General features: G+C 39.9%; 1 protein-coding gene across 1 annotated transcript; it reads right to left on the bottom strand.

Moving 5' to 3' along the window:
* Positions 1-2,699: 2,699 nt before the first annotated feature.
* YIPF7 (Yip1 domain family member 7) lies at positions 2,700-19,934 on the bottom strand. The gene is made up of 5 exons (XM_073340107.1): positions 19,819-19,934; positions 18,130-18,296; positions 15,741-15,886; positions 7,591-7,772; positions 2,700-2,862 (listed from the first exon to the last, which is right to left on the bottom strand). Exons 1-5 carry the CDS (start codon positions 19,932-19,934, stop codon positions 2,700-2,702), a joined length of 774 nt encoding a protein of 257 aa, XP_073196208.1.
* Between the last annotated feature and the right edge of the window lie 6,657 nt (positions 19,935-26,591).

Raw genomic sequence — 26,591 nt, 5'->3', positions numbered from 1 at the left:
CTAGTGGCAAAGAAGCTTTTGCAGGTTCAGAGGAAGGGGAGGATTCTACAGAGTCACTGCCCCTACAACACACATTCACTGGCTTCTGGTCACACTGGTAAAGAGGAATATAGACCTAAATCTGCAAAACTTTGAAGCACACTGAGATGTGTAAGAATGAGACACTGCATTATAGACACACTAACTCCTCTAACAACACACTATTTCATGTGCTTAGCCAACTGTGATAACAAACACAAGTACAAGCAAATGCCAAGTTATTCTTTCCTTGGGTTCCCATTGTCATCTTCTGCGGGTTTTTCTCTTGGAATTAAGCTATTTGGGTTATGTTTTGTCTTCGTTTTGACAAGCACATATTGGCGCTTAATAAGTAGAATTAAATAACAACAATAGTTGCATCACTTCGCATCACACATTTTCTCTTCTCGTTTGCATTTGTTCTGTCAATGGCCGTTTGATGGCAAAGTTGCAAGGTGTCCTTTATTTCCTTAAGTTATGCTTGTTGTTTATTAACATAAAAACATAATATGGAGGGCTTGTTTCACTGCTGCCCTGTACCTTCTGTAGTCATTTACCCTAATGCAGAGTGAGTGGAAAGTGGGTATAAAATGCTGCCAGGTCAGAATAGAACATTTTACACCTCTTTTGCATTGGTGGAAATGGCTATACAATGTGCAGAACAACTGTGAATCAGGCTTTGTTTAATTTTTTAAAATGGAAAACCTCTAAAACTCTCTCAAAACATAAACGCAGCCCTTAATAATTTATTTGAGTTGTCTTCTTGTTGCTGTGTTATGAAAAGTAAGTGAAGCTCTATGTGTATCTTTCCCTCTTGGTGGAGGTGGATGAATACAGCAAATATTTTTCCATAAATAATCAGTGGAATTTTTAAAAGAATTTGGTCAGTTCATGCTTGTGCCCCTTTTGCGTTTGTTCCCTGACAACACTAGTGTGATCAAGGTGTGCTGAAGTTCAGCAAAACCAAATTTCAAAGTTGCCCTCACAAGCATTCACAGCAATCAGCTATTAAATTTTCAAAGGCAAGTATTTGCGCCAGAAGTGGTTGTGGGGCTCCTTCAATAAGGAAGTAGAAACACATAGCATGTGGCTCATCTGAGCAATCACTACTAACCCGGGCCCCAATCCTGCAAAGACCTACAAAGGTGATTAGTTTTACACACTCTGAATAGTTTCACTGAGGTCAGAGGGCCTACTCACCCAACACAGAGTTAAACGTGTGCATAACTCTTTGCAGGATCGGGCCCCTAGTCAATTCAGATAGTGAACACTGAATACCTACACACAACTATTCACTATCAATCCACAGAGGTAAAATACTTAGCAGAAAATTCACTGAATAGTTTTCAATAATGAATACACTGGAAAAAATCAATGAATATTCCTCAAAGAGAAAAATGGGTAAAAACATTTATTACAATCTAGTTTATCATTATGTTTATTATTCAGTTCTGCCTTTACAGTGTTGTTTCTGGAGCCTTTTTATGAGTGCATTCTTCAGTTTTTTTCACTAATAGAGGATTCTGCCTCTTAAAATGTTAAATCATACCTAAACATTTTATTCTCTTCTGATGGCTTGATACTCCCAATAGTACTTTTTTGAAATATTTTATGCATTTTGTGCTCCAGCATTGTTACAAAATTGTTGGGTTGCTGTAATACTAACAGCAGTGAATAGATTTTTTTTTTCCTGTATACAAAATGGGTGAGATCTGTACTTTGCTGGCACAAATGCAGTTCTGCCTTTCAGGAGACATATTTAGTAGTTACCTTTGCTTTGAGCAGTGTTTTTTTCTGCAGTGACAGCAGGCAGTGGTTTAGTGGCAATTTTAGACTCTAGCATTACTGTACATTATGTACAGTACAATGAGGCTTTGCAGAGCCACATTTATTTAAAAAAAGAAACCAAACAGAATGAGGTTTCTAGTTTGCTTACTTTGTATTGTAACAACTTTGCTCTTGCTGTCCATCTTTGGCAATTCTTCAACATTATAAACAAAGGCTGTTCAACCTCTTAAGAAAAAGGAAAGACTTTTTTTTAATGTTCATGTAAAATGCCAAATTGAACATTACTTACATTAAAACAATGACTTTAAACTTTTCACTTGAGTTACTATGCCTATAAAATACTGCATTGTTATTGCTTTTCACTTACCCCTTCCACAATACATGTTATCCCCATCGAAACACTGCAAGTACACAAAAAGAAAAGGAGTACTTGTGGCACCTTAGAGACTAACCAATTTATTTGAGCATGAGCTTTCGTGAGCTACAGTTCACTTGCTGTAGCTCACGAAAGCTCATGCTCAAATAAATTGGTTAGTCTCTAAGGTGCCACAAGTACTCCTTTTCTTTTTGCGAATACAGACTAACACGGCTGTTACTCTGAAACCTGCAAGTACACAATCATTTTTTAAAATGACATTTTATTTTGCAGATTTCCTCCCTAAAATACCTTATTTTTATTAGTATCGGAGCAAAATGTTTAAGATTTGAGACTTTTAGAATGTCATTATTAAAGTTATCACCCTGTTTCTATTTCTTTATCCATCATCCATTAAGAAAATAAAAGGTAAATCACAATCTATTTTTTGTTAATGGAGTTTAATGTGAATCTAGGAGGACTAAAAGTAAAAACACCCACACAGATAGAGTATAATCAGGCTGCCACAAAGTACATTTCAGAAAACAGTCAGAAGTGCAAAGAGTCCATAAAGTAGAGCACAGGGATAAGCCACGAGAAGCTGCTGGCCTTCCATGGCTAATGCAGAGATAAAAATTTTGGAAGCTGACAGACTGCACCATCCAATAATAATCAGAGCTAAGGAAGTTCCAAGTATCCCCCTATGAAGCAAAAATAAAACAAGGGGAATCCACTGGTTAACATGTGCAGAATGAAATCTTATCAGAGTCTAGTTCATGTCTAAGATCTTGTTAATACGGCAGTAGTCACTGGTACAAACAAGGAATGACTTATGTAATGAAAGTCAAGGTTGAGCAGTGAATTAAAACAATAAAACATCAAGCAAAATGGCATTGATCCATTTCAGATGGCAACAACAGCTCTGTCAATGGTATTACTTGGAAGACTAGCAAGCTTCCAACTACTTTGTCCAGGTCTGTAAGCAAAACTGGGCTCTGAGCTTTTAAATTTCAAAGTGAACAGAAGTCCCCAGCAGCTAAAAGCAACATGCACAATATGTCATTATTTAAATGGAGCTATATGGATTTGCACTTTTTACCAAGGCAGCCTCATGGCCTAGAGGCCATGTGTGGTAGGGAATATGAGCTTGAGAAAAGACAATGTCTTGTATCACACACTTGTGATCACTCACACTGGCTCTTACATAATTCCTTCTCTGCCCCACTGGCATAGAGCACATACTAGAAGCATGTCAGGAGAAGGAAAGGATGTAGCAGGTGCACGCTGTGCAGTAGCAATTCCCATCTAGCATAATAGCACTTTGGGGGGCGTTGAGAAATTGGTGCAATTTAGAGTAGAACTGTGGCTGCTCTGCTTTGCACTGGGGGCCAAATTGGCCACTCCAGGCTGGCTCCAGGATTGATAGTGATGGAAAGATGGCATAAAGTCACCTTTTCCCCCAGTCAGCCAAGAGCTGCTTAGCTGCACTTAAAGATTCAGTTCTCAGTCTAACAGCACATTTCTGCTGGAATAAATGGTTTAGCACCAGTATGGCCCTGGTGCCAGTGGTGTCTATGAAGGTCAAATCCTCAGGCACCTTCCAGGAGCACAAAAGTCTCAAAATGCAAGGAAAATGCTGTGCTTATGATGCATTGAAGGACTGGACAACAGAGCCTATTCAGGTAGGCTGCATTTGTGTGCCATGGAGCCAAACTCGGAGGTAGCAATTTGCACAGGAACATGGAAGGGGATTTGTGGTTAGTACCAGGATAGGTGCTTGGAATCTGCACACAGCATGGAGCTACTGACCAGAGCACAAAGTTGGAGAATAATTGCTGACCACGTCTTCACATACCCTGTAGATGGGCCCACATCTGTGCACCAGTTGCTGCAGACTGGGCCCGAGGATTCCATTCTTCAGCCTCATGCTCACTTACCTTAGCACACAGCCCAAATAAATGGGATATTCACTCTGTTCAAGGATTTTGTCTAAAGAAGGGTTTTCGGGGTGGGGATGAGGAAGGGAGATCAGCAAACTGCTTATTTAAATCTATTCTTATCAGACACTATTACCCCTAGAAAATGTAATCAGCTTGTGATTAGGCACATTGCCATCTTAGATTGACATGAGTAGCCCTGTGAAAAACTGAATTTTGTTTCACAAATATTTCCATGAAAATTTTGGCCATTTCTTTTGTGCCATTTTGCACCCTCCTTATCCCAAATTTTATTTCATTCAAAGATAAAATGAAATTGCTAATTTTGCATCAAAAATATGAAAAAATGACAATTTTCATGTTTATGACCTAACAGCTATCTTTGCTAAGAGAATGAGCTCAGTTCCAATTACAGAATTCTCTCTGTAACTTATCTTAGGTAAATTTTCTGTGAAAGAGAGACCAAACTAAAGCTATTCACAAAATTTAAAATTAGAAATTGACAAAATGCTTAATCAAAATTTCAAACTTTGACCAAAGAAGAAAAAAAAAATCACAAAACATATTATAATGTTTTCTCTGATGATTTTGATCAGCTGTATTTAAAAAACAAATAAACGCTTCCTTGAAAACTGTCAGTTGCCTTTAATAGCTTGCAATTAGATGATCTCAGTATTTGTAGTATTGAAGGCATTTCCTATTGTAAGTAAGGACGCACAAGGGAACATTGCAGATACTGATGTAATCTTATCTATTTCTGATAAAATTGGCAAGTTTTAAGAGCTACCACTGTAAATATTTTTGGATTTCTAAAGATAGACTTTTAGTAGGTTTACAGCGTATTACAAAGGTACTGTATGTGCTTGGGGATTTTCTGAAGCAGACACCAGCACCCTGATCAACTGTAACAGCTGCTTTGGAGTTAGCCCCATCTGTACTGTAAATACATATGTGCACCTTTTATAAATCCAGATAATTAAACAGGTTAATCAAGTAAATATATATATATATTGTTGAGACAACAGAGGGTTCCCTGACTATCCATCATGTCAGGGAGAACATAGAAACTCTTGAATACATGGATTATGGCCAGGATAGACCATAACAGATCCATGGAAATGTGAGGCAAGGACACTGTCAGTGTGCTAAAAATGCTTATGCCAACAAAAACATTTGCTGAAAAACAATATTTAGACTTAATTGGTGCTTTTCTAAATAAAGTAACTGAGAGCAGATTTACATTTTCTAGCTACAGTCTTCTAACTATGCAAGGCACATTCCATATTTTTTGGTGTTAAAAACAAAATAGAAATAAAATAGATCGGCTTTAAGTTTAATAAGTGGGGAGATACTATTTATTATCTATTTTGCTGTGGTGCCCAGAGGTTCCGGTCAGGGCCCTGACCTCCTTGTTCTTGGCACTGTACAGAGGCAGATACAGACCCTGTCTCAAAGAGCTTACAGTCCAACAGGCAGTCCAATATATGTATAGTCATACTATTTTTTTAAACCTTGCAATTAGTTTTTTAATTATAGTACTTTTTTGCTGAGTTGCCTCAACTACCCCTCAGTCACCTGCTCTATTGCACCTTAGGTTAATCGTTAAGGGTTTGCTGATTTCTCATAGGTGTAACAACAGAGCTGGGTCATGACAAGGGATGGCAATGAGAGGATGTGATGCTGTCTGGAGTGGTTCACAACCATGAGTGCGCACTTCAGGGCAATATGTGTGAGGTAATATCTTTTATTGGACTAACTTCTGTTGGGGAGACAGATAAGCTTTCGATCTTACACAGAGCTCTTCTTCAGGTCTGGGGATCATACTGTGGCACTGTAAGTACTTTTCCCAGACCTGAAGAAGAGCTCTGTGTAAACTCGAAAGCTTATCTGTCTCCCCAACAGAAGTTAGTCCAATAAAAGATATTACCTCACCCACCTTGTCTTTCTAATATCCTGCGATCGACAGAGATACAACACTACTGACCTCAGGGCAGACTGTTAAAACACAGGGCAGAGACCCCAAACTGGTTGTATAATCTATAATTAGATTTCACGAACCCAGTAACAAGTGTGAACTCCTAAAGCAGTATAACAATCTTACCATGGAGTCAGAGACAGTCCCCTTGGGCACTCCAATCTATCTTGCCACCCAGGAAAGATGGACTTAGTGATAGATGGTTGCTCTACACCAAAGATCACAAAATATTCAGATTATTCCCAGTCCCAAATGACTAGTCACTCACCCCAGGTCAGGTTGTACCTTAGATCTCACACCAAAGACAATGTTTGTTGCCAATCCTATAGTAAACTATCAAAGGATTTATTAACTAAGAAAAGAAATGAGGATCATTACAAGGTTAAAGCAGGCAAGCATAAATACACAAATGAGTTAGTCTTATGGTTTTAAAAGGTGAGAGAGTTACAGTAATCTGTCAGCTCGGAATGTCTTTTAGGGCTAACACAGACTGACCCCAGGGATTTCTGCTTCAGTTTTGTAGCTCCCGCCTTGTGAGAGTTGAAACAGAAAAAAAGATTAAAATTTTTCTTTATCAGTTATTTTTATTTCCTTCTTCCAGAATTCAAGCTGATGGGATGAGCCCTTTTGCATATAGTCTTTGCATGGGTGCAAAAGGGCAATTAACAAAGTTTTTGTATTTTGATGGCCCATTTAGTTTTGATAGGCAGGAGACACTCCCTCCTGACTGGGTTCACAGTTTAAGAGCAAACATTTTTTACAGTTACAAAGCAAAAACTTAAATATTACCTTATAGCAGGTGATGAAGAAGTTATAAGCGAGGTTAATGTATGCAGCAACTTAATAAATTCTAAACACATTGTTATAAGGCCAATATCCATCTTAACCATTCTAACACATAGGTGAAACAGGCTAGTTTCCAGCAATGAATTTGTCAGTGCTTGGCTGAGGCCTATAGCCTTGGCAAGAGTTGGCACCTGGACTGCCAGTGTCACAGAGGATAGTAGATTTATGTTGCTGAAGGCAGTTGAAATTAGAGATGGGCCAGTACTAAAACCATTTACCCAAACACGGAGGGTTAGTACAAAAAAGTTGAAACCTGGATTTGAACCAGTAGTGGTGTGGTTTTACCAAACAAAAAACAGAGTAAAGGAGATCTGTCAAATCAAAGCCAGCCTCGGTTTTGAGCACAAATTTATTTTAAATAAAGATAATTCCAAACTGGAACTAATTTATCCAAATTCACCAAACTTTGGGGCTCATATAAAGTGGGACAGATCTCTGAACCATTCTAGAACTAAAAGTACACACACACCCTCTCTCTCTCACACACACAATTTGTCCATTTCCACCTGAAAATACTAACATTGTTTTTCGTTCCTTCATGTACTGATATTTTCCTTCCAATTTTTAGCGATATAAAGTATCCTCTAGTCTTAGCATTAAAAACCTTTGTATAACGCTAGTCTAAATTATAGTAATCCTTATGGGTTCTGCCATAATACTCTGATACTTACTGTAGTGAGAAGAAGACTGCACAGCTGGACAGGACCACCATGGGTAGCAGGCAGTAGCCCAGTACACTGGCAACACAGCCATACGAGACACCTGCTATGCTCATCAGGTTCAGTAAAGCATGTATTCCTAGGCACCCAACAGCACTGATGCCATATACATAGCCAAAGTGAACTTTTCCTGCCTGAAATAAATATGAGTAAGTACAAAACAGCACACATGTACCATAAATCATGAAACACTGGGAGGAAACAGAATGAAAGCATGAGGTGTGATCCTCTTTCTGCTTATACATATTTTACACTTACTTCAGTTATGCCATTTTATGTGTGATCAGAATCAAGGCCAGTATTTTGGGATTTTTTCTCCCTCAAATCAAAATATCCTAAGATAAATCTTTCATTAATAGTTTATATTTTAATTTGCATTGAATGGATAGAAATACAGAACTCAATTCTCCATTTCCTTGTACTAATCAGGCTCCAATGAAGGACAGGAAATGGTTAGGGAGACTCAGGAAGGTGTTAGGAGTCCGAAGATAAAAACAACTAAATTAAACTTTTGGTTAAATATCAGGAAAATCTGTCGGATTAGGAGATGTGAGGCTGTGGGCCTCCCAAGAAAAGTGGTGGGAGGCCCGTCACTTCAGACATTTCATACTAGATTGGTTAGTGGGGATGCCGTACTACTTTTTTGTAATTATGTATCATTGTTTTCTTAAAAATTACCAAGGACACAATCTGTTTAGTAGATAGCAACACTTCTGTTTTCCTTTGTGCATTGGGGACATCATGTACCCTTTCATTACAGCAGTTTGAATCTTTCATAAAGAAACACCATACTTGGCAAGACTTGGAGTCTCTTTCCCCTACAAACCCTAAACTCTGACCAGGCTTGATAAGTTTGTGAACCTTTGGGGGATGTATGTTGAATTTCAGGGTGAATTTATCCCTTCCTTCCCTTGGCTACAATAGGAAAGTCACTGTTTGCTTCTGAACCCAACCCTAGCATGTATAGCACAAAGTATTGTGACTCCGCTTCTTCATGGTATATGTTCTCTGCCACATTAATCTTTCCAGTAACCATCAGCAAATCTTTTTTTGCTCCATTTAGAGAGTGATTCTCCAGCTCTTTTTCAGAATTTCTTTTTAGTGAATGTAATGCTTGTGAAAGGTACCTGGCCTGACAGCTCTGGAGACATATCTTCTCATTTATCCACAAAGCAAGTACAATACAGGCAGCCGCCACAGGACAAATTTACTCATGACGTTCCAATTCTAATTTTGATGAATCACCTCTAGCTGTGAGAGAGTAGCTCAGTACTCATGCCACATGAAATGTTTGACCTCTCAGGCTGCTAACAAGTGGACTGAATGCTGACCGTTGGGGTAGTATTGAGATTTTGACACCTGTTTTTTTAGGAATTAGAGTTCTGGGTTGTAGCCCAAGGTCATCAACTTTGCGCCTCTGGCACAATGGAACTTCTTACCATAAGGATAAAGCTTGTCTACGCAGGAGGCAGAACTTTCTCAGAGGCTGGCTCAAGATTGTAGAACTAACTCCTCAAGGAACTAAGGGCCATCACAAACCACATCACCTTCCACTCCAAGTGAAAGGCACATTTCTTTGACCTTGCTTTCTAAATATAAACATACTCCAACATGAGTATACTATATATATATATATATATATATATATATATATATATATATATATATATATATATATATATATATATATATATATATATATATATATATAATAAAATACATTTGTATAGATCGTAAAAAAATCCCAAATAAGATATTCTACTGAACACACAATTCTCCCCCTGGAGAGACGATGAAAGAACAAACATGAGAGATGTTAGTCATTTTGCTTAACACATTCTGGGAATGTGCTCAGATACTACGGTGATGAGCATGGTATAAGTACCTATATGGATTAGGTTAGAATAGAAATTGCACTGACCTCACCACCATCATTTCCAATAGTCCAATCAACAGTCTTTAGATTAGGTAGCAACAAGCTGCAGGCACCACTGATCTGTGCCAGATTTGAAACAGTGACCAAGAAGTAAAAAGCTCTATATCTCATTACTGACAGTATATCTACATGGGAGATGGAAGGTATAGTTTCCAGTTCAATTAGACATACCCAGATTAGCTCGCATCAAGCTAGTGTGCTAAAAGTAGAAGTGTAGCTGCAGTGTCACAGGCAGCTAGCCTTCTGAAGTATGAGTCTATCCAAGAACTAACCCAACTCACCACCGCGGCTACACTGTTATTTTTAGTGCGATAGCTTGATCAGAACTAGCGCAGTTACGTCTACACCAGCTGGAAATTACACCTCTGGCTCCAGTGTAGAATACTGTATCTTTCTCCATCCTGATATAGACCATGCTGATATTGGTTAGGGCACCTTACCTCTTCTCAAGCTTCTGTTATAGCCCTTTCATATTAACCTAAAATATATGCATATTTTTAAAACCCTAATTGTTACATCAGATTACTAACAACTACCATTGGAGTCATTGCAGGTTTTTAATAGGTTTAACATTTCCAATTGGTTTGGGCAATAGTTTTTAGAGATCAACTGATACATGCTGTATTGCAGACAGATGCAACAACAATCATCAACTAATATTTTATATTGTTTCAGAGTATTTAATTAATTGACACAGCCCTACTTAGAAGCTTAATCTAAGTTAACAAATTACTATGACAGAGACAAAAGAAGGGAGGTTAGCAGCTAAATGAAAATTCCACTTCAAGCACTGTTTGATTTACAGAGAATTTATGTCTGGTGCAGTAGAAAGGAGCGAAAAAAAGAGGACATAACTGAAGGTGATGGCCCTGATTTTCTTCTCACACCATTTTTGCACCAGTGTAGCTCCCCTGACTTCAATGGGGATAGTCCCAAAGTACATGAGATCAGAATCAGGCCCTACTAGTTTGGCAGAATTTGAACTAGGATGTGTTAAATTTAGTGCACTCAGTCTTGTGGAAGGAACAAAATTAAAATAAAATAAAAATCTTGGGCCTGGATTCTCCACTGCCTTTCATCTTGTGTTCTCAGACCTGTGTAAAGTGAGTATAAAATGCTACCACTTGTGCAAGTGAATGCAGAAGTTTGATTTGGTGGCATTTTATACCCACTCTCCATGAATGTGAGTATGCACGGTGCAGAGCAGTGGAGACCCAAGGCCTCTGGGTCTGATTCTGCTGTCTGTCACCTCTAACTGTAATGGAGTTGCCTGCAGGACAGGAGAATCAGGCATTACTCCCACTCTCACAATCCTTACTAGTGTCCTTCCTTTTTTTACTAATCTTCAAAAGAAAGGCTACTATTTGAAGAACTTTTGCATAGCAATAAGCTTAAAACAAAATGTAATTTATAAATTATTTTCTGGAACAAGCCTTCAGTTAAATTATGTTACTATTCCTATTATAAGAGAATTATTTCATTTAGAGGTATACCACAGCTTGCAAGGCTGAAAAGCCAGTTCAGCATTCAAATATATCAGAGATAAAACCAAACAACTTGAAATTGTTAGATGGCATATGAAATCCTGCATTCCTACAGGTCAGAAGTTTTGACAATAGTCTGGCACAGCCATATGGGTTTGAACCATTTTTTGTTTACTGAACCTTATCATTAGCATGACTGTAATTCCTAGGAGCCCTAGTCATTGACTAGGGCCCCATTGTCCTACACACTTTACACAGAACAAAAGGATGGTTCGTGCCTCAATCTGCCCATTGGTCCTGATTCACTATTGCATTATTACAGTTTCATTCATTCATTGGAGTCACAGCAGGGGTGAAAGTAAGTTAAAGGACTTACCGGTACACCAGAGTCCTGAGCAGGGGGCGTGGCCTCAACCAGAAGAGGCAGGGCTTTAAATCCCTGGGCCCTTTAAATCTTGATTTAAAGGGCCTGGGGCTCCAGCTGGGAGCCCCAGGGTCAGGGGCAATTTAAAGGGCCCAGGGCTCCAGCTGCTGCTACCGCAGCAGAACCCTGGCCCCTTTAAATCACTGAGGAGCCCTGGGGGATCCCAGCTGCCACTACCCCAGGGCTCTGGCAGAGCTTTAAAGAATTAGAATTCTATGATTCTAAAGGCCCTGGGGCTCTGCTGTGGTAGCGGCTGTTGGAGCCCCGAGCCCTTTAAATCCCCGCCTGAGCCCAGTTGCCCAAGCCCTGGGGTAGGGTCGGCTGGGCTCCATCAGGGATTTAAAGTGCCCCGGGGCTCCAGCCGCCGCTACCGCCCCGGCCCTTTAAATCCCCGCCGGAGCCCCGCCGCCGCTACCCCAGAGCTTTAAATTGCCATCTGGGAAAGCCTGTCCCGGTACGGCGCACCGGTATGCCGTACCAGGGCGTACCAGCTTACTTTCACCTCTGAGTCACACTGGCCTAAAACTGGGGTAACGGGTGAATCAGGCCTCGTATTTCTACACCTCAGGATGAGCAGTCTCAGTGCCTACATTTCTAATGATGTTTTAGAATATAGTATTTTAGTAACATTTGCTATAAAAAAAGGTGGGGATGCAATAACTGAAAAAAACAACAAAATAACGAATATTTTCTTTCCTCCTCTCCTTTTTTCTGGCATTTCCTACCAGTTTTCTGGGTGTAATCATAGGATTTAATAGCATTTCTCCTATGGCCTTCTTCTACCTGGCCTCCACTCTCTTTTCCTGTTGTTTCCTTACTTTCCCTCCTCACTCTTCTGCCTCCTTCCCTTCAGCTTTTTCATTGATATAAATAACAATACTCGCTATTTATATTGAAGTTTGCATGTTCAAGGCACTCCACAAATATTCCTAGGATCTGTAAGAGTGTTCTGATTCAGCAGTTTATCACAGAGGAAATAGAGAATTAGAGCCTCCCTGCCACCCCCTGAATTAGAGTGCCCCATTGCTAGGGAAGCACTCCATTCCTCAAAATTGCCACGCGTTTTCACTCCCTTTCTGATAAACAGTTGCCAACAACCAGTGCAATGCTTTAGTAGCAAAGGGGATCCCCATTGTCTTTGATCAATGGTTGAATTAGGAGTCTTTTTGGTAACTTCTTGTTCAGCTTTCCTGCTATCAAACAGCTAGTTAGTAGAGAGGGGTAAGGCAGGAGATGGGGGACGGGAAATAAGAAAGAAGGGAAGAAGTTTAAATACAGCCCATTTTTTACGCTTGCAAGGACATCTGAAAAAAAGTACTACCAACATTAATTGACAAGTATGGCGAATTTTGAAAACTAAGATATTTTGAAGATTGTTTACATTTTCATATTGACTGACTGCTAGCTGCACAAGGAGAGATTTTCAAGAATTCTTTCCTTCCCCACAATAATAGTGACACAGGTCCATTTTGCAATAGCAACAAAACTGAGGGTGTGTGTCATGCTGGAATATCTTCCTAGTCTCATTCCAATTTCAGTGTGGCCCAAACCCCACAGATCGAAAATCATGAGTCAGATTCTCAAAAATCATGAGACTGGCCCAAAAAAAGCATGAAATTGTAAAATAACCATTATCAAATCACATTTTTCAGCTGTCTTTTGACTTTAACTCTCCTCTATTCCTCTGCCAATGTGTGTGTGATAACTGCAGGCTGAAAAGCCAACCTTTAATGCACACAAAATTGCATGCCTCCCTGGCTGCTCAGATATAGACTTCACTTATCCTCTCCTCACCCCTAAGATAAGGGAACTGCCATCTGTTTCCTATTGCTGCCTCTTGCTGCCCCCTGACTTCTCTACCTGGGACCCAGCAGCACCCTTTCTCTGACTTCACCCTTCCCCTGCCTCCTTCTGCCACAGGACCCTTTCTTTGCTATAAGCTCACACAGGAAGGCAGGACTCAGTGGCAGGACAAGTCTGTGTCCTTAGCTCCAAGGCTTTTACACACAACTCTGCCCAGCTCTGAAAATCACGGGATCAGAGGAGCTTCTCACATCATCCCTCCAAAATCCTGTGATTCGCGAACAATCTACATGAGTTGGCAATGCTGACTTCCCCTGGCTGCTCAGAGGGGACTCCTCTTACTCCTCTTACCCTGCCCTGAGGCTGGGGGAGCTACCATTCTATCCCCTCAATCTTCCACTCTATCACTGTCCTCTGCACCTCCCCCAGCCTCCCTCTTCCCCCCAAACCCCTCTTTACCCTATTCCTTTGCAACTCCTAAACCTTCTTCCTGTTTTCCGCAGTGCTCTGCCTCTCCTCACTCTCCCCATCCAACTTTCACAGTGTCTCTGCTGCTCCTCACAGTCCCTGTGTCTTGTTTAGCTTCTCGAACCACAAAGTGGCAGCTATTTTGCCTGTGCGGATGGCTTCAATCTCACTGGAAACAGGGGGAGGTGGCAGCAAACCTTGTTGAGAGAAGTCTCACTTCCACATGCAGACAGACTGTAGGGAAATGGTGGCCATCTTGCTTTTTTCAGCCCCTTTGACAGTAATAGAAGATGGTGCCATTTTGAATAAGGGGGAATTCGTGACTTGGCACCTTTCATCATGTTTTCATGAGACAGGTAAAAAACTCCAATATCGCTAGTGTCACGTTAAAATTGCTAGAGTTGGCAGTATTGCAACTTACGTCTTGACCCTGCAAACTGCTCCATGTGGTGGATTCCTTGTGAGTGAGCGGAGTCTCCTTGACACATACATTGTATAAAATCTCTCTCTCTATATATATATAGGCATATATCAAGCCTCCAGAAAATGTGCCCTGCTCTTATACTTTTATTGAAAGCATTTTACCTGTGTTACATCAAAGTGTAATTTTATATTTAAATACTGTATATACAAGCTGTACAGCAAAAATATGTTCTTATATCCACTCTCAATAGACGCTGAAGAAACATTTCATAGAATCATAGAATATCAGGGTTGGAAGGGACCTCAGGAGTCCATCTAGTCCAACCCCGTGCTCAAGGCACGACTAATCCCCAATTAAATCATCCCAGCCAGGGCTTTGTCAAGCCTGACCTTAAAAACTTCTAAGGAAGGAGATTCCACCACCTCCCTAGGTAACGCATTCCAGTGCTTCACCACCCTCCTAGTGAAATAGTTTTTCCTAATATCCAACCTAAATCTCCCCCACTGCAACTTGAGACCATTACTCCTTGTTCTGTCATCTGCTACCACTGAGAACAGTCTAGAGCCATCCTCTTTGGAACCCCCTTTCCGGTAGTTGAAAGCAGCTATCAAATCCACCCTCATTCTTCTCTTCTGAAGACTAAACAACCCCAGTTCCCTCAGCCTCTCCTCATAAGTCATGTGTTCCAGTCCCCTAATCATTTTTGTTGCCCTCCGCTGGACTCTTTCCAATTTTTCCACATCCTTCTTGTAGTGTGGGGCCCAAAACTGGACACAGTACTCCAGATGAGGCCTCACCAGTGTCGAACGATCACGTCCCTCGATCTGCTGGCAATGCCCCTACTTATACATCCCAAAATGCCATTGGCCTTCTTGGCAACAAGGGCACACTGTTGACTCATATCCAGCTTCTCGTCCACTGTAACCCCAAGGTCCTTTTCTGCAGAACTGCTGCCTAGCCATTCAGTCCCTAGTCTGTAGCAGTGCATGGGATTCTTCTGTCCTAAGTGCAGGACTCTGCACTTGTCCTTGTTGAACCTCATCAGATTTCTTTCGGCCCAATCCTCCAATTTGTCTAGGTCCCTCTGTATCCTATCCCTACCCTCCAGCGTATTTACCTCTCCTCCCAGTTTAGCGTCACCTGCAAACTTGCTGAGGGTGCAATCCACACCATCCTCCAGATCATTTATGAAGATATTGAACAAAACCGGCCCCAGGACTGACCCTTGGGGCACTCCACTTGATACCGGCTGCCAACTAGACATGGAGCCATTGATCACAACCCGTTGAGCCCGACAATCGAGCCAGCTTTCTATCCACCTTATAGTCCATTCATCCAGCCCATACTTCTTTAACTTGCTGGCAAGAATAGTGTGGGAGACCGTGTCAAAAGCTTTGCTAAAGTCAAGGAACAACATGTCCACTGCTTTCCCTTCATCCACAGAGCCAGTTATCTCGTCATAACTTTTTCATTTTGTACCTGCTCAGCATCTTCCAAAACTGCACATAGTTGTTATTTTACAGTTATGAACTTTACAATCTCATGACTTCTGCCTTACTGTACCAGTAGCAGTGTCGCTCCAAGGGCCAAACAGAAAACCATGGGCCCAGTCAGGTCTGTCTCATTCATAATGCTGCCATCCACTGGTTTTATTGGGTTTAGAACTGTTAATGTTTTCTGCCATATGTGATCAAAATTAATCCCAAGTTCTGCAAAAGGAAAGTTCCATAATTATCCATGATTTTTAGAAGCCTTTATATACAAATCCACTAGATACCACAAGTCCAAAGTAACAAAATGAGCCGCTTTTTTTTTCCCCCACAAGGAAATAAGAGTGCAGTAGAATGTATTCTGATTCCAGCTTCTCATACAGTGTCTTTAGGACTGAATTCTGACTTCAAGCTGGGATAATTAATTTATTAAATTGAATCTTATGTGATAGAATAAAAATACTGACAACACTGTCCACATAATGTTTGGTTTTCCTATTTTTACAATATATATGTTTCTAAAATCTTATTAATGGAGACCTCAAATAATATGCTGATCAGCAGTAACTGCAGAATTCAAGGCTTTTTAGAACATCAAGGACATCAGAGATACATGCTTTAATTGTGGAAATCTGACAAGAGAAGTGTCTTAATGCTGTATTGCTAGAGGCATTTAAAAACATGACACACTTCCCTTGGAGGAAAAGTAAAAATAACTTATGTATGGTTTTATGGGCTTTTTGCACTTACACAATTATTCCTGTGGATTACTCAATATTGGATGAAATCCTTCCCCGTTGAAATCGATGGGAGTTTTGTCATTGACTTCAGTGGGGCCAGGATTTCATCCTTAATCTCTGCAGAAATATTCAAACTCTCAGGAATAACTTTTTTCCTGTAATGCTCCAGTGCGGGTTAGGACAATATTGGAATTGGATAGCCAGCATTTGTGGGACCAACACCCAATTCAAAAAGCAGATGTCCAAGTCTTGCACTCTGCCAGCCCATTTTTTTTGGGAGAGAACACTGAGACCAGATATACCGTCTATGCTCTTTCTAATTATGCTACTGTAAATATAAATTTTAACTGGAAATGGGCCTGACCCACACCCCAGATCTGAACACCTCTGGAACTTTGTGGATCAAAACAGCCTTGTTAACTGCGTGTGGTGCTTGCTGGTTTGGGACTTCTACATTCTATTTACAATAGGCACAACAATCTGGCTCTTATGGAAGTCAATGGTAAAAATCCCATTAACCTCAATGGTGCAGGATCAGGCTGAATGTGCCTAGAATTTACTTTGCTTCATTATGTTGAATCAGTGACAAACAAGTCCAGTTTTACCCTTATCTATTTGTTAGTTATAAAGCAGCAATATTTCTGTAAATAGAAAGAAATCTTCACCTGTTCATTAGCTAAAAGTATTAAGACTTGAACATACCTTGTTTATAATAAACAGCACCTCTTTTACAGTCTAATGGTCAACTAGCTGAAGGTATGCAGGGTGCACAAACTTTCTCCAGTTTTCCACTGAAATAAGCAGCCTTAAGTCTTTTTAACTAGTAAATTTATTACTAGGTATGCAAACTATATTATAATACATGTTTATTAATTATAAGTACCCTCACATGATGTCTTATTGTGGGATATAAATACAGAGGGGGAAAATTGCTATGAAGCCTGAATACAAAATTTATTGTTATGCTGTCACCTAATGGTAGTAAAGGATATGATCTATGGGCCATAAAAATGGATTAATACTTTTGTTTTCTATGCAAATTGTGGCACTGCCCTTCCAATCATAAACATGTGTCTATGTTAGAAATACAAGGTAACAAATCAACAGTAAATTTTTCTGATTTGACAGTCTAGGATTGATTATTATTTCTTAAAATGCACAAGTAAGGATTTTGATTGTGTGTTGTCAACTAGCCAAAAGTTACAGTTCTTATACAAAAGCTTACCAAGTGAATTTGTAAAAAGTCTGGTTTTGAGACAAGGTATGCTAATACAAATGTAAATGAGGTGAGGTTTGGTTGTTTGTATTTATTTTGAAGAGGCTAGGGGATTTAATATTACTTCCAGTTTAGGACAATACCTAATACCTATTAATATGTGGCTTGGATCTGGGCCCTGGTACAAAGATCTGCCTGCATGGATGCAATGCAAGACCTTGGACACACTCTCCCTTTTTTCTTCTCTAAACCTGATCCTGAAATCCCCACTAATCGGTATTTGGAGTGTGCAAGAACTGCAGGATCCAACTTCTGGCAGATGTCCATCCTACAGGATTCAGGGATCTTGGTTGAAGTGATGGAGAGGTACAGGCTAATATCAAGTCTAACTATTGGGGGCGGTGGCTCTGCTGGATATTAATATTTCTCTAGTGACTTTCATGAGTTAACAAAGAGAATGATATATATATATGTAGCCACACAAAGTTAATATTTTAATTCTTTACCTTCTAGCAAAGGAGGTTCTTCATCAAAACTGTCAGCATAACTAGAGTCAGATAAAAACTCTGGATTGTATGTTGGGTGCAAAATCTGGCCTATGTAACTTTGAGAAGACGAAAGCGTTTCTAGAGGGACAAAAGCACCAGGTTGAGGTGAATCCTGTGCCTGGCACCTACAACAATAAGTACAATTAGACATCTGGGTAAGTACTAGTCAGTCAAACAGGCAACTTGTGACAATCAACCTCACAATAACCCAAAGCTGTCCACTGGTGTATTTCCTTTGTGATCAGACTACCAGCTCCCTCCCTACCTAAATACACTGCACTCCTTCCTCTTTCATTGTACCCTGCACACTGAATAAGGAAGGGGTCCCCGGATAAAATTATCTTTAATTTCATGATTACAAATGATCATAATACAGGCACACACTAGGGCATTTAAGGTTGCAAGGTCAACCTGATTTTTTTTTTAAACTTTATAGCCTCAATGACACCTTCAATTTATCTATTTTAATGGAATATATATAATTATATCTGAATGTATGTTTTTCTTAAACACCTGTAAAAAGTTCTAGCAATGTGTGATTAAAAATCAGTATTAATAACATGAAGCCTAATTATTTCCTAATTATTATTATGTAGTGTACTTGTATTCCTGTAATGCCTAGAGGCCCCAGCTAAAACTAAGCCCTCATTGGGCTTATATATAGCACTGCACATATATATATATAGTGTCCCCAGAGACCTTACGCTCTAGATAGTGAAGATAGACAAAAGGTGGGGAAAAGCCATGTTGCTCATGTGGCATGAGGTACAGAGAGAATAAAGTGATTAGCTCAAGGTCACCCAGGAGGTAAGTGGCAGAGTTGGGAGTTGATCACAGATTCCCTGATCCCCAGTCTTAACCCACAAACCATTCTTATTCCCTGTGAATTTCAACATAGATATTAAGGTCAGAAGGGACCATTATGATCATCTAGTCTGACCTCCCGCACAATGCAGGTCACAGAATCTTACCCACCCACTCCTTCAATAAACCTCTCACCTATGTCTGAGATATTGAAGTCCTCAAATCAAGGTAGAGGGGGCCTGATCCTTGGATCACTTGTGCAGACTGGGGGACTTAATTGTTTCCCTGGCATCATTCCATTTAGCTGCAATAGTGTTGGGGATATGGAGATGGGAAAATGATTGGCTGAAGGCAGCAGGGAAAGGGCTTGTGGGGTGTGTCCCATAAACAGTGGCGGCTAGGGGAATCCAAAGGAGTTGTGCTGTCAGGGAGCCCAAAGGGAATGGGGGAGAGTGATTAACCTGGCTTTTAGTGGATCACCTTGCCTCTACAAACTCTCTGATTAAGGGGGGACATGGGCAAAAATCCCATCTGCTATGACAGCATCATTTTTGGAAAACTTGGTGATGGGAACCTCCCAGAGTTTTCCTTTTATCAGAGCCTCTCTCTCTAGGAAAGACTAAATAGTCCCACCTGTGCAGGAGGAGCGGGGGTGGGGAGGAGGAGGGAAATGTTCTCCGTCTTTCTATTGCTACTGCATCCATTTGGCTAGTCACATGAGACCTTAAATGCCATTGAACATTTTGACATCATTTCTGGCAATTAGACATTGTACTTTGTTGCTAAATGAAAACCCCCTTTTTTAAAATAAATCAATATTTTCTTCTTACATGGAGTACTTACTTTTGGCTTCCGTAAAGATTTTCATGGGCCCCTGAATTGCTATAACCTTGATCTTGAATATCAGTGGCATAGTTAGACTGGTAAAAGTCTGATTCAGATTGCTCAAAGTTTGACATTCTGGGGAAAAAAAGATTTATAATATTGATTAAAGTAAATCTCTATTTTTTTTTGTTAGAAGTACTAAATTGAAATAACGAATGGTAAACTCTAGAGCCTCAAACTTAGATGCGTAGTTTCTCAAGGTGAACTAACATTAATTTGAAGTGACAGAAATAAATACAATTTGAGCTCACTTTTGGTATCACCATAGAAATAATTTCTTACCTGCCAGCTCTCATGTGTGCTAGTGTGTATTACTTTAAAAACTTAAGGAGATTTAAAAAATTACTAACTCTGAAGAAATCTCACATGACTGCCTGCCTGGCAGCATTATCAAAAGTGACTTCAGAGGCAACGTCTCAGTCAATAGTGGTTTAGAAGGATTCATTTTCCTATTTTAAAACAAAATGATGACCATGTCTGAGACTTAGTGAGATGACCTATTACTTTTTTAAAAAGAGTGGTTTGGGAATTGAAGACAATAACTCATTGACTTTCAGGCCAGAAGGGATCATCATAATAATCTAGTCTGACCTCCTGCATATCTCAGGCCATATAACCTGACCCCCATACACACTCCTGTAGTAGGCCCAGAACCTGTGGCTGAGTTAGTGAAGTCCTCAAATCTTGATTTAAAGACTTCAAGTTACAGAGAATCCATCATTTACTCTAGTTCAGTGGTTCTCAACTGTGGGCCACTGCGTGTTCAGGGAAAGCCCCTGGTGCACCGGGCTGGTTAGTTTACCTGCCACATCTGCAGGTTCAGCCGATCGCAGCTCCCACTGGCCGCAGTTCGCCACTCCAAGCCAATGGGGGCTGCGGGAAGTAGTGCGGGCCGAGGGATGTGCTGGCCGCCCTTCCCGCAGCCCCCATTGGCCTGGAGTGGCGAACTGCAGCCAGTGGGAGCTGCGATTGGTTGAACCTGCAGACACAGCAGGTAAACAAACTGGCCCAGCCTGCCAGGGGCTTTTCCTAAAGAAGCAGTGGACCACAGTGGAGAACCACTGCTCCAGTTCAAACCAGCAAGTAACCCACACTCCTTGCTGCTGAGGGGGGCGAAACCCCCCAGCGTCTCTTACAATCTGATCTGGGATAGGATTCCTTCCTGATCCCAAATATGATGATCATGTGGGCAAGACAGCTGGGAAAGAATTCTCTGTAATACCTCAGAGCCCTCCCCATTTCCTGTCCCATCTCCAGCCATTGGAGATATTTGCTAATAGTTCATGGATGGGCCATATGCCATTATAGGCAATCTCATTATACCATTCCTTCCATAAATTTATCAAGCTCAATCTTAAAACAAATTAGGCTTTTACCCCCACTGCTCCCTTTGGAAGGCCTTCATCTAATTTCTAGCTTTAACTTATTGATGTCCAGTGTGTATATATAACTATTTTCTAAGTATTGCTTGTTTTAATATACTGCATGAGTATCATAAAATAATGGGCTGCTTAAAATTGGGAAATGGAAATTTTACAGAACTTGGTTATAGGATTTCTATATATCAGCATTCCAATTGGAGTATTGAAGTTGCAGGAGATGTACTTATTTTAATTGGTGATCTAAAAAGGGATGAAATATTGTATAATTTGGGTAATAAACTAGATATACAAAACCATTTACACTGGTTTTACACTAGTTCTCCTACCAGCCACTGCAGATGTGGCACAGGCCAAGCAGAGGACAGCAGGCTGCCTGGGACAGTTTGTCAGAGAAAGATTTTGTTACATCACCCCAGGAAGAGGAATACATATGGTGACCCACTCGGAGGGCCGAGTCATGGAGAAGGCTGAAGTTCCTGGAGTGAGGGGGCAGCAGGACAAAAGACAATGAGAGAGATACTGCCAGAGGAGGATGCAGCAGCTGGAAGAGCTAATCCCAAGGATCGCCAGGAAGAGGCACAACCAGCAGTGAGTTGACCCCAAGACAGGGGCCAGCCATGTCTTATTTGTTCTGTAAAGTGACATACATGTTTATGGCATTATAGAAATTAATAAAATATTCTACACACTGTATACATCTTGCATTAGTAAGACAGTAGCACTCCCAAATTTGACTGAGGTGCCTCTCTTATTCTAATTACAGGTAACTATGGTCCAATATACTGGTTCCAAACCTGCCACTCTTACTCACATATGGAATCCCTTTTTCTTTAATGGGGCCACCACAAGATTAAAGACTGAGTCTCTTATGTACAATTAGTACAAATATGCTGATACCCCATGATTGGCAAAGATGTTGACCCTTGTGCAGCCTCTCAAAATCTTGCAGTTCCTGCTCAGAAGAACTGCATTAGTTCGTCTGCATCCAGGGACTTCGGCAATGCAGAGCCAGTGGGTGAGCAGAATTTGCCCCAAATGTGTAAATGAATATTCATTTGGCAAGCAGTCTAGAAAATGCCAGCATTTAAAAGGTTAAACTCTTTAAAATATTTATAGAAGTTAAGCAGCCTGACTTATAACCATGACTATGTCCAATTTGACTTCTTGCTGGATTTTAATATTTGACTTAGGATTCTGTATTATTACTGCATTCCTTACCTCGCCCTGCTTTCTGTTGTCATCCCACATTCCTGATTCAAAATATGCTTTTCACCTAGACTACTGTACAATTGCTGCCTAGCCTTTACATGTCTCAAGCACATCCTGCTCACAGAAAAACTCTCTGCCAAAACAACTTATTAAAGTTAAAAATATCAGCAATTCCTTGGGGTGCATATGAACTGTATATTCAAAAGTTTCATATTACATCCCATAATCAGACTAATCTGCTAGAACCTGATCCCTTCATTTATCAGAAAAGTTTAAAGTAACAGACACATCATATATCAGTGTTTTCTTAACAGTAAACAAATCATATAGGTTTCCCTAATTTAGGAAAAACTGATTTATGTTTGCTAAATTGAGTAACACATGGTTTATTAGAAACCTGACACTAGTTCTGAGTTATGCACAATAAAAAATTAGGAGCGCAAGTGTAATAAATCTTAGAACACAATCTAAATCTTTTAAAATTTAATTTCTAGCACATCTTATGCACTGAGGTGCTTTTCACATTGCTCTAAAGTACGAAACAACATGACAAGCCATTATTTTTCAAAGTATACTAAAATTCATGTATTATAGAAGATGTAAACTCAATTTCTTAAATGGTTAGGAACTAAATGTAGGTAACATACCTCTCATTAAGTAAAAAATCCTCCTGTACATTGAACTTATATGTTGGAAAAACAACTACAATATCCTGGTGCATTAACAGAGATGAGCTTGTGCTATTTATAATGTTCTAAATTTGTCCTTTGAACAGATGCAAATGACTGAAAAGAACCTGTCAGTATCATGGACGACATTTAATACCACATGCAAGAGTTTACTAACAACAATACTAAGCAATCACTGGTGGTGGGGGGTGGGGGGCGGAAGTTCTAGGATTTTTAAAACCCAATTTTAACTTAGATTGTAAAATCTTCAGGGGTAAAGTCTGTTTTTTTACTACATGATTATATAAAACGCAGTAAAATGAAGTCCTCAACTAAGCCTCTAGGCGCTACTGTAATAGTAATAATATATAGCATGCATATAACATTAATAAATGCTGCATAAATTAATATACATATGGATGCGTGTTCTATAATCTGGGTTGCTACAAAATGTCTAGTATGGTAAGGATTTACAAATAGGGTACTTTAGCAATCCCCAAAGATAACTCTCGATTGGCATGCATTTTAGCACCAGATATTTAGCCAATCATAACAATCTCTGCCTTTCTTGAACCATTTACCTGATTGTGTCTTGATAAGCACTCGGGCGGATTACGGAACAGGACATTAAATGGGATGTATTACTGGGTCATTAATCTATGCCTCAGGTGCATTTTAAACTATTCAAGGTTAAAAGCCAGATTACTTCAATTTCACATGAGGTGTATTAATGGTCCATTAATACATGCCCTACAGTGCTTTAAAACTAGCATAATATAGGTTCCATTTCATTTGAAAAAGAAAGGAAAATACTGACATATTACACTTTCGCTGCATATACACCTCCAGAAAAATAGTTGAGAAGTGAAGGATAGGAGAAAGTAGGAGAAAAATATAATGTCAGTTTCAGCTAATTAAAAGGGTTTTCAAAAGTAATTTAAACTGTAATATTTATTAGGGCTGCTATTCAGGGCTTGTCTACATTGCCCCATGGTTCTGATCATGGGAGTGTGAACAGCAGTGTGCACCAAAGTACAGTGCTGTAACTCCATTGTGTGGATGCTGCAGGTGTGGTTCCTAGTTTGCATTTATGTAATCCTCTTCAAACAGGATTACTGTGGGTGAACTAGGAACCTTTTATTTTGTGCCTCCACATCCTTGTGGGGGAGTTACAGCACACTGCTATTCACACTCCCATAGTCTGAACTGTGGGGCAGTGTCGACATAGTCTTCTTAGACTTCCTCTTGTGATGCTAGGCTCCTTTTCTGCACTAATAGCATTCACTAGTGCTTCATCGGTCAGCTAAGTGCCTTTTCAGTTTCAATATGGAGTAAAGCAGTAAAAAATCTAATTGGAATGGTCCCAGCTTTGGTAACATGGACTTGATCCTGTTCCTGTTCAAGTCAATGAAAAAACTGCAATTTACATGAATGGGGCAGAAAGGAGTCCTATATTTTTAAGATGGTGAAAGTTTGAAAAATAGACATGGTCCTATTATGGGATGATATTGAAAGCCATGGTCCCACCTCCAAATCTTTGTTTAAATAAGAGTTTGTGTTTTCAAACTATTTCTTTCCTCATTTTCTTATTGGTGTGCCCAAACTTTTTTACCTGCGTACCTTAAAACGGTGTTGAGACTTGTATTAGAGAAATCCCAAATTTTACCTTATCTTATTGAATCCCACCATAACTAGAGCTTGCCAAAGCTCTACAATTTTGTGGTTAAAATTAATCTCACAATGACAGTATTTTTATGAGGAAACCTTCCAAGTTCTGGGAAGCCAAGTGGAATTTCACATTGGACATCATCAATAGAAACTTCATTATTACATGACTAAATAGGCGCACAAGCACTGTACTAATTCATGGGAACAGTGCTTGCTTGGTTAACATTGTCAGTTTGAGGTTGAAAAAGATGACAAATTCCAGAATGGCATCAGCAGATTAGAGCAGGGCTCTTATGCACTTATACCAAGTCGCCTGATGTTGAAACTCTAGAAGTCAGTTTATGCTGAAAAGTTGAAAAAATAATTTGTGTCAATCAAAATGGGACATTCCCTTCCCACCCCCCCCAAAAAAAAAAAAAACAACCCACCAACAACAAACCTTCAAGTTAGGAGTAAGGATTGACATTGATATAGACTGAGAGACTTTGCCACATTGAGGAGTAACTTACGACCTGCTGAGAAGTGCTGAGCACCCATAACTCCCATTAAAATCCACTGGAGAGGCAGGTGCTCAGCACCACTCGGGACCTGTAACTGTGAGAATTGGGCCTCAGCTATGAAGGATTAAGGGGAGTGGTAAATAATGAAGGGGACAGGATGCAATCAAACAATATGCATTTAAATGCACTCACCTCTGAAATAAAACCTCTAGGAACAAACAGTGCAGGCCATACTTACAGGAAGAGAAACACTATCCTAGGAAACAGTGACTGAAAAAAAAAATAGGGGTCATGCTGGATGATCAGCTGAACATGAGCTCCCAGTGAGACACTGCAGGTAAAAAGGCTAAAGCAATCCTTGGATATATAAACAATATCAAGTAGTAATATCAAGTAGGAATAGGGAGATTATCACTGTAAGGCATGTTTTTAATCCTTTAATCATCCTCATTGCTCTACGCTGAACCCTCTCCAATTTTTCAACATCCTTCTTGAAGAGCGGGCACCAGAATTGGATACGGTATTCTGTTGGTGAGCGCACTGGTGCCAAATACCAAGTATAAACTAAATAGATTGAGCTCCTTGAGTCTATCAAAGAGAAGGTTAAGGGGTGACTTGGTCACAATCTATACATATGTAAATGGGCAACAGCAGTTTGGTAATAGAGGGCTCTTCAGTCTAGCAGAGAAACGTATGACAAGATCCTGACTAGAAATAAAGTGCAAATTTTTAACAGTGAAGGCAATTAATCATGGGAACAATTTACCAAGAGTTATGGTGGATTCTCCATCACTGGACATTATAAATCAAGATATGCTGTACAACCACAGCTACCGGATATGAAGCAGGAATTAAATCAGGGAAATTCTATGTCCTGTGTTATGCAGGAGGTCAGATTAGATGATCACAGTGGTCCCTTCTGGCTTTAAAATCTAAGAAAAAGAAATTAGAATACTCAAAGAGGTTAGAAGACATGGAGAACCATTCTTGAAAGAATAATCTTAGACGAAGAAAGGGATCAAAGAGAAGTATTAATCAGAAGATGGGAGTCAGAGGTAAAATGAATACAATATGTTATCTTGTTACAAATGGCTCCAAAGCAATGAGCCTGAGTGATGGGATGACTGTACCCAGCAGTTATACAAATATTAGCTGAATCACTAGCTGACTTGCCACAACAAAGGAGGCCATGATACAACTGGATGAATTTGAAAACAGAAGTAATTACCTGTGTAGGCCTCATAACAGAATACCTATCTAATCTCGAGACTTCTATTCACAAGTATGAAAAATGTTAATAACTT

This window comes from Lepidochelys kempii, chromosome 4 (genome assembly GCF_965140265.1).
Source record: "Lepidochelys kempii isolate rLepKem1 chromosome 4, rLepKem1.hap2, whole genome shotgun sequence".
Taxonomy (NCBI): domain Eukaryota; kingdom Metazoa; phylum Chordata; order Testudines; family Cheloniidae; genus Lepidochelys; species Lepidochelys kempii.
Note: the sequence above shows the minus strand (reverse complement) of the source record. Positions and strands in the feature narration are given on the sequence as shown.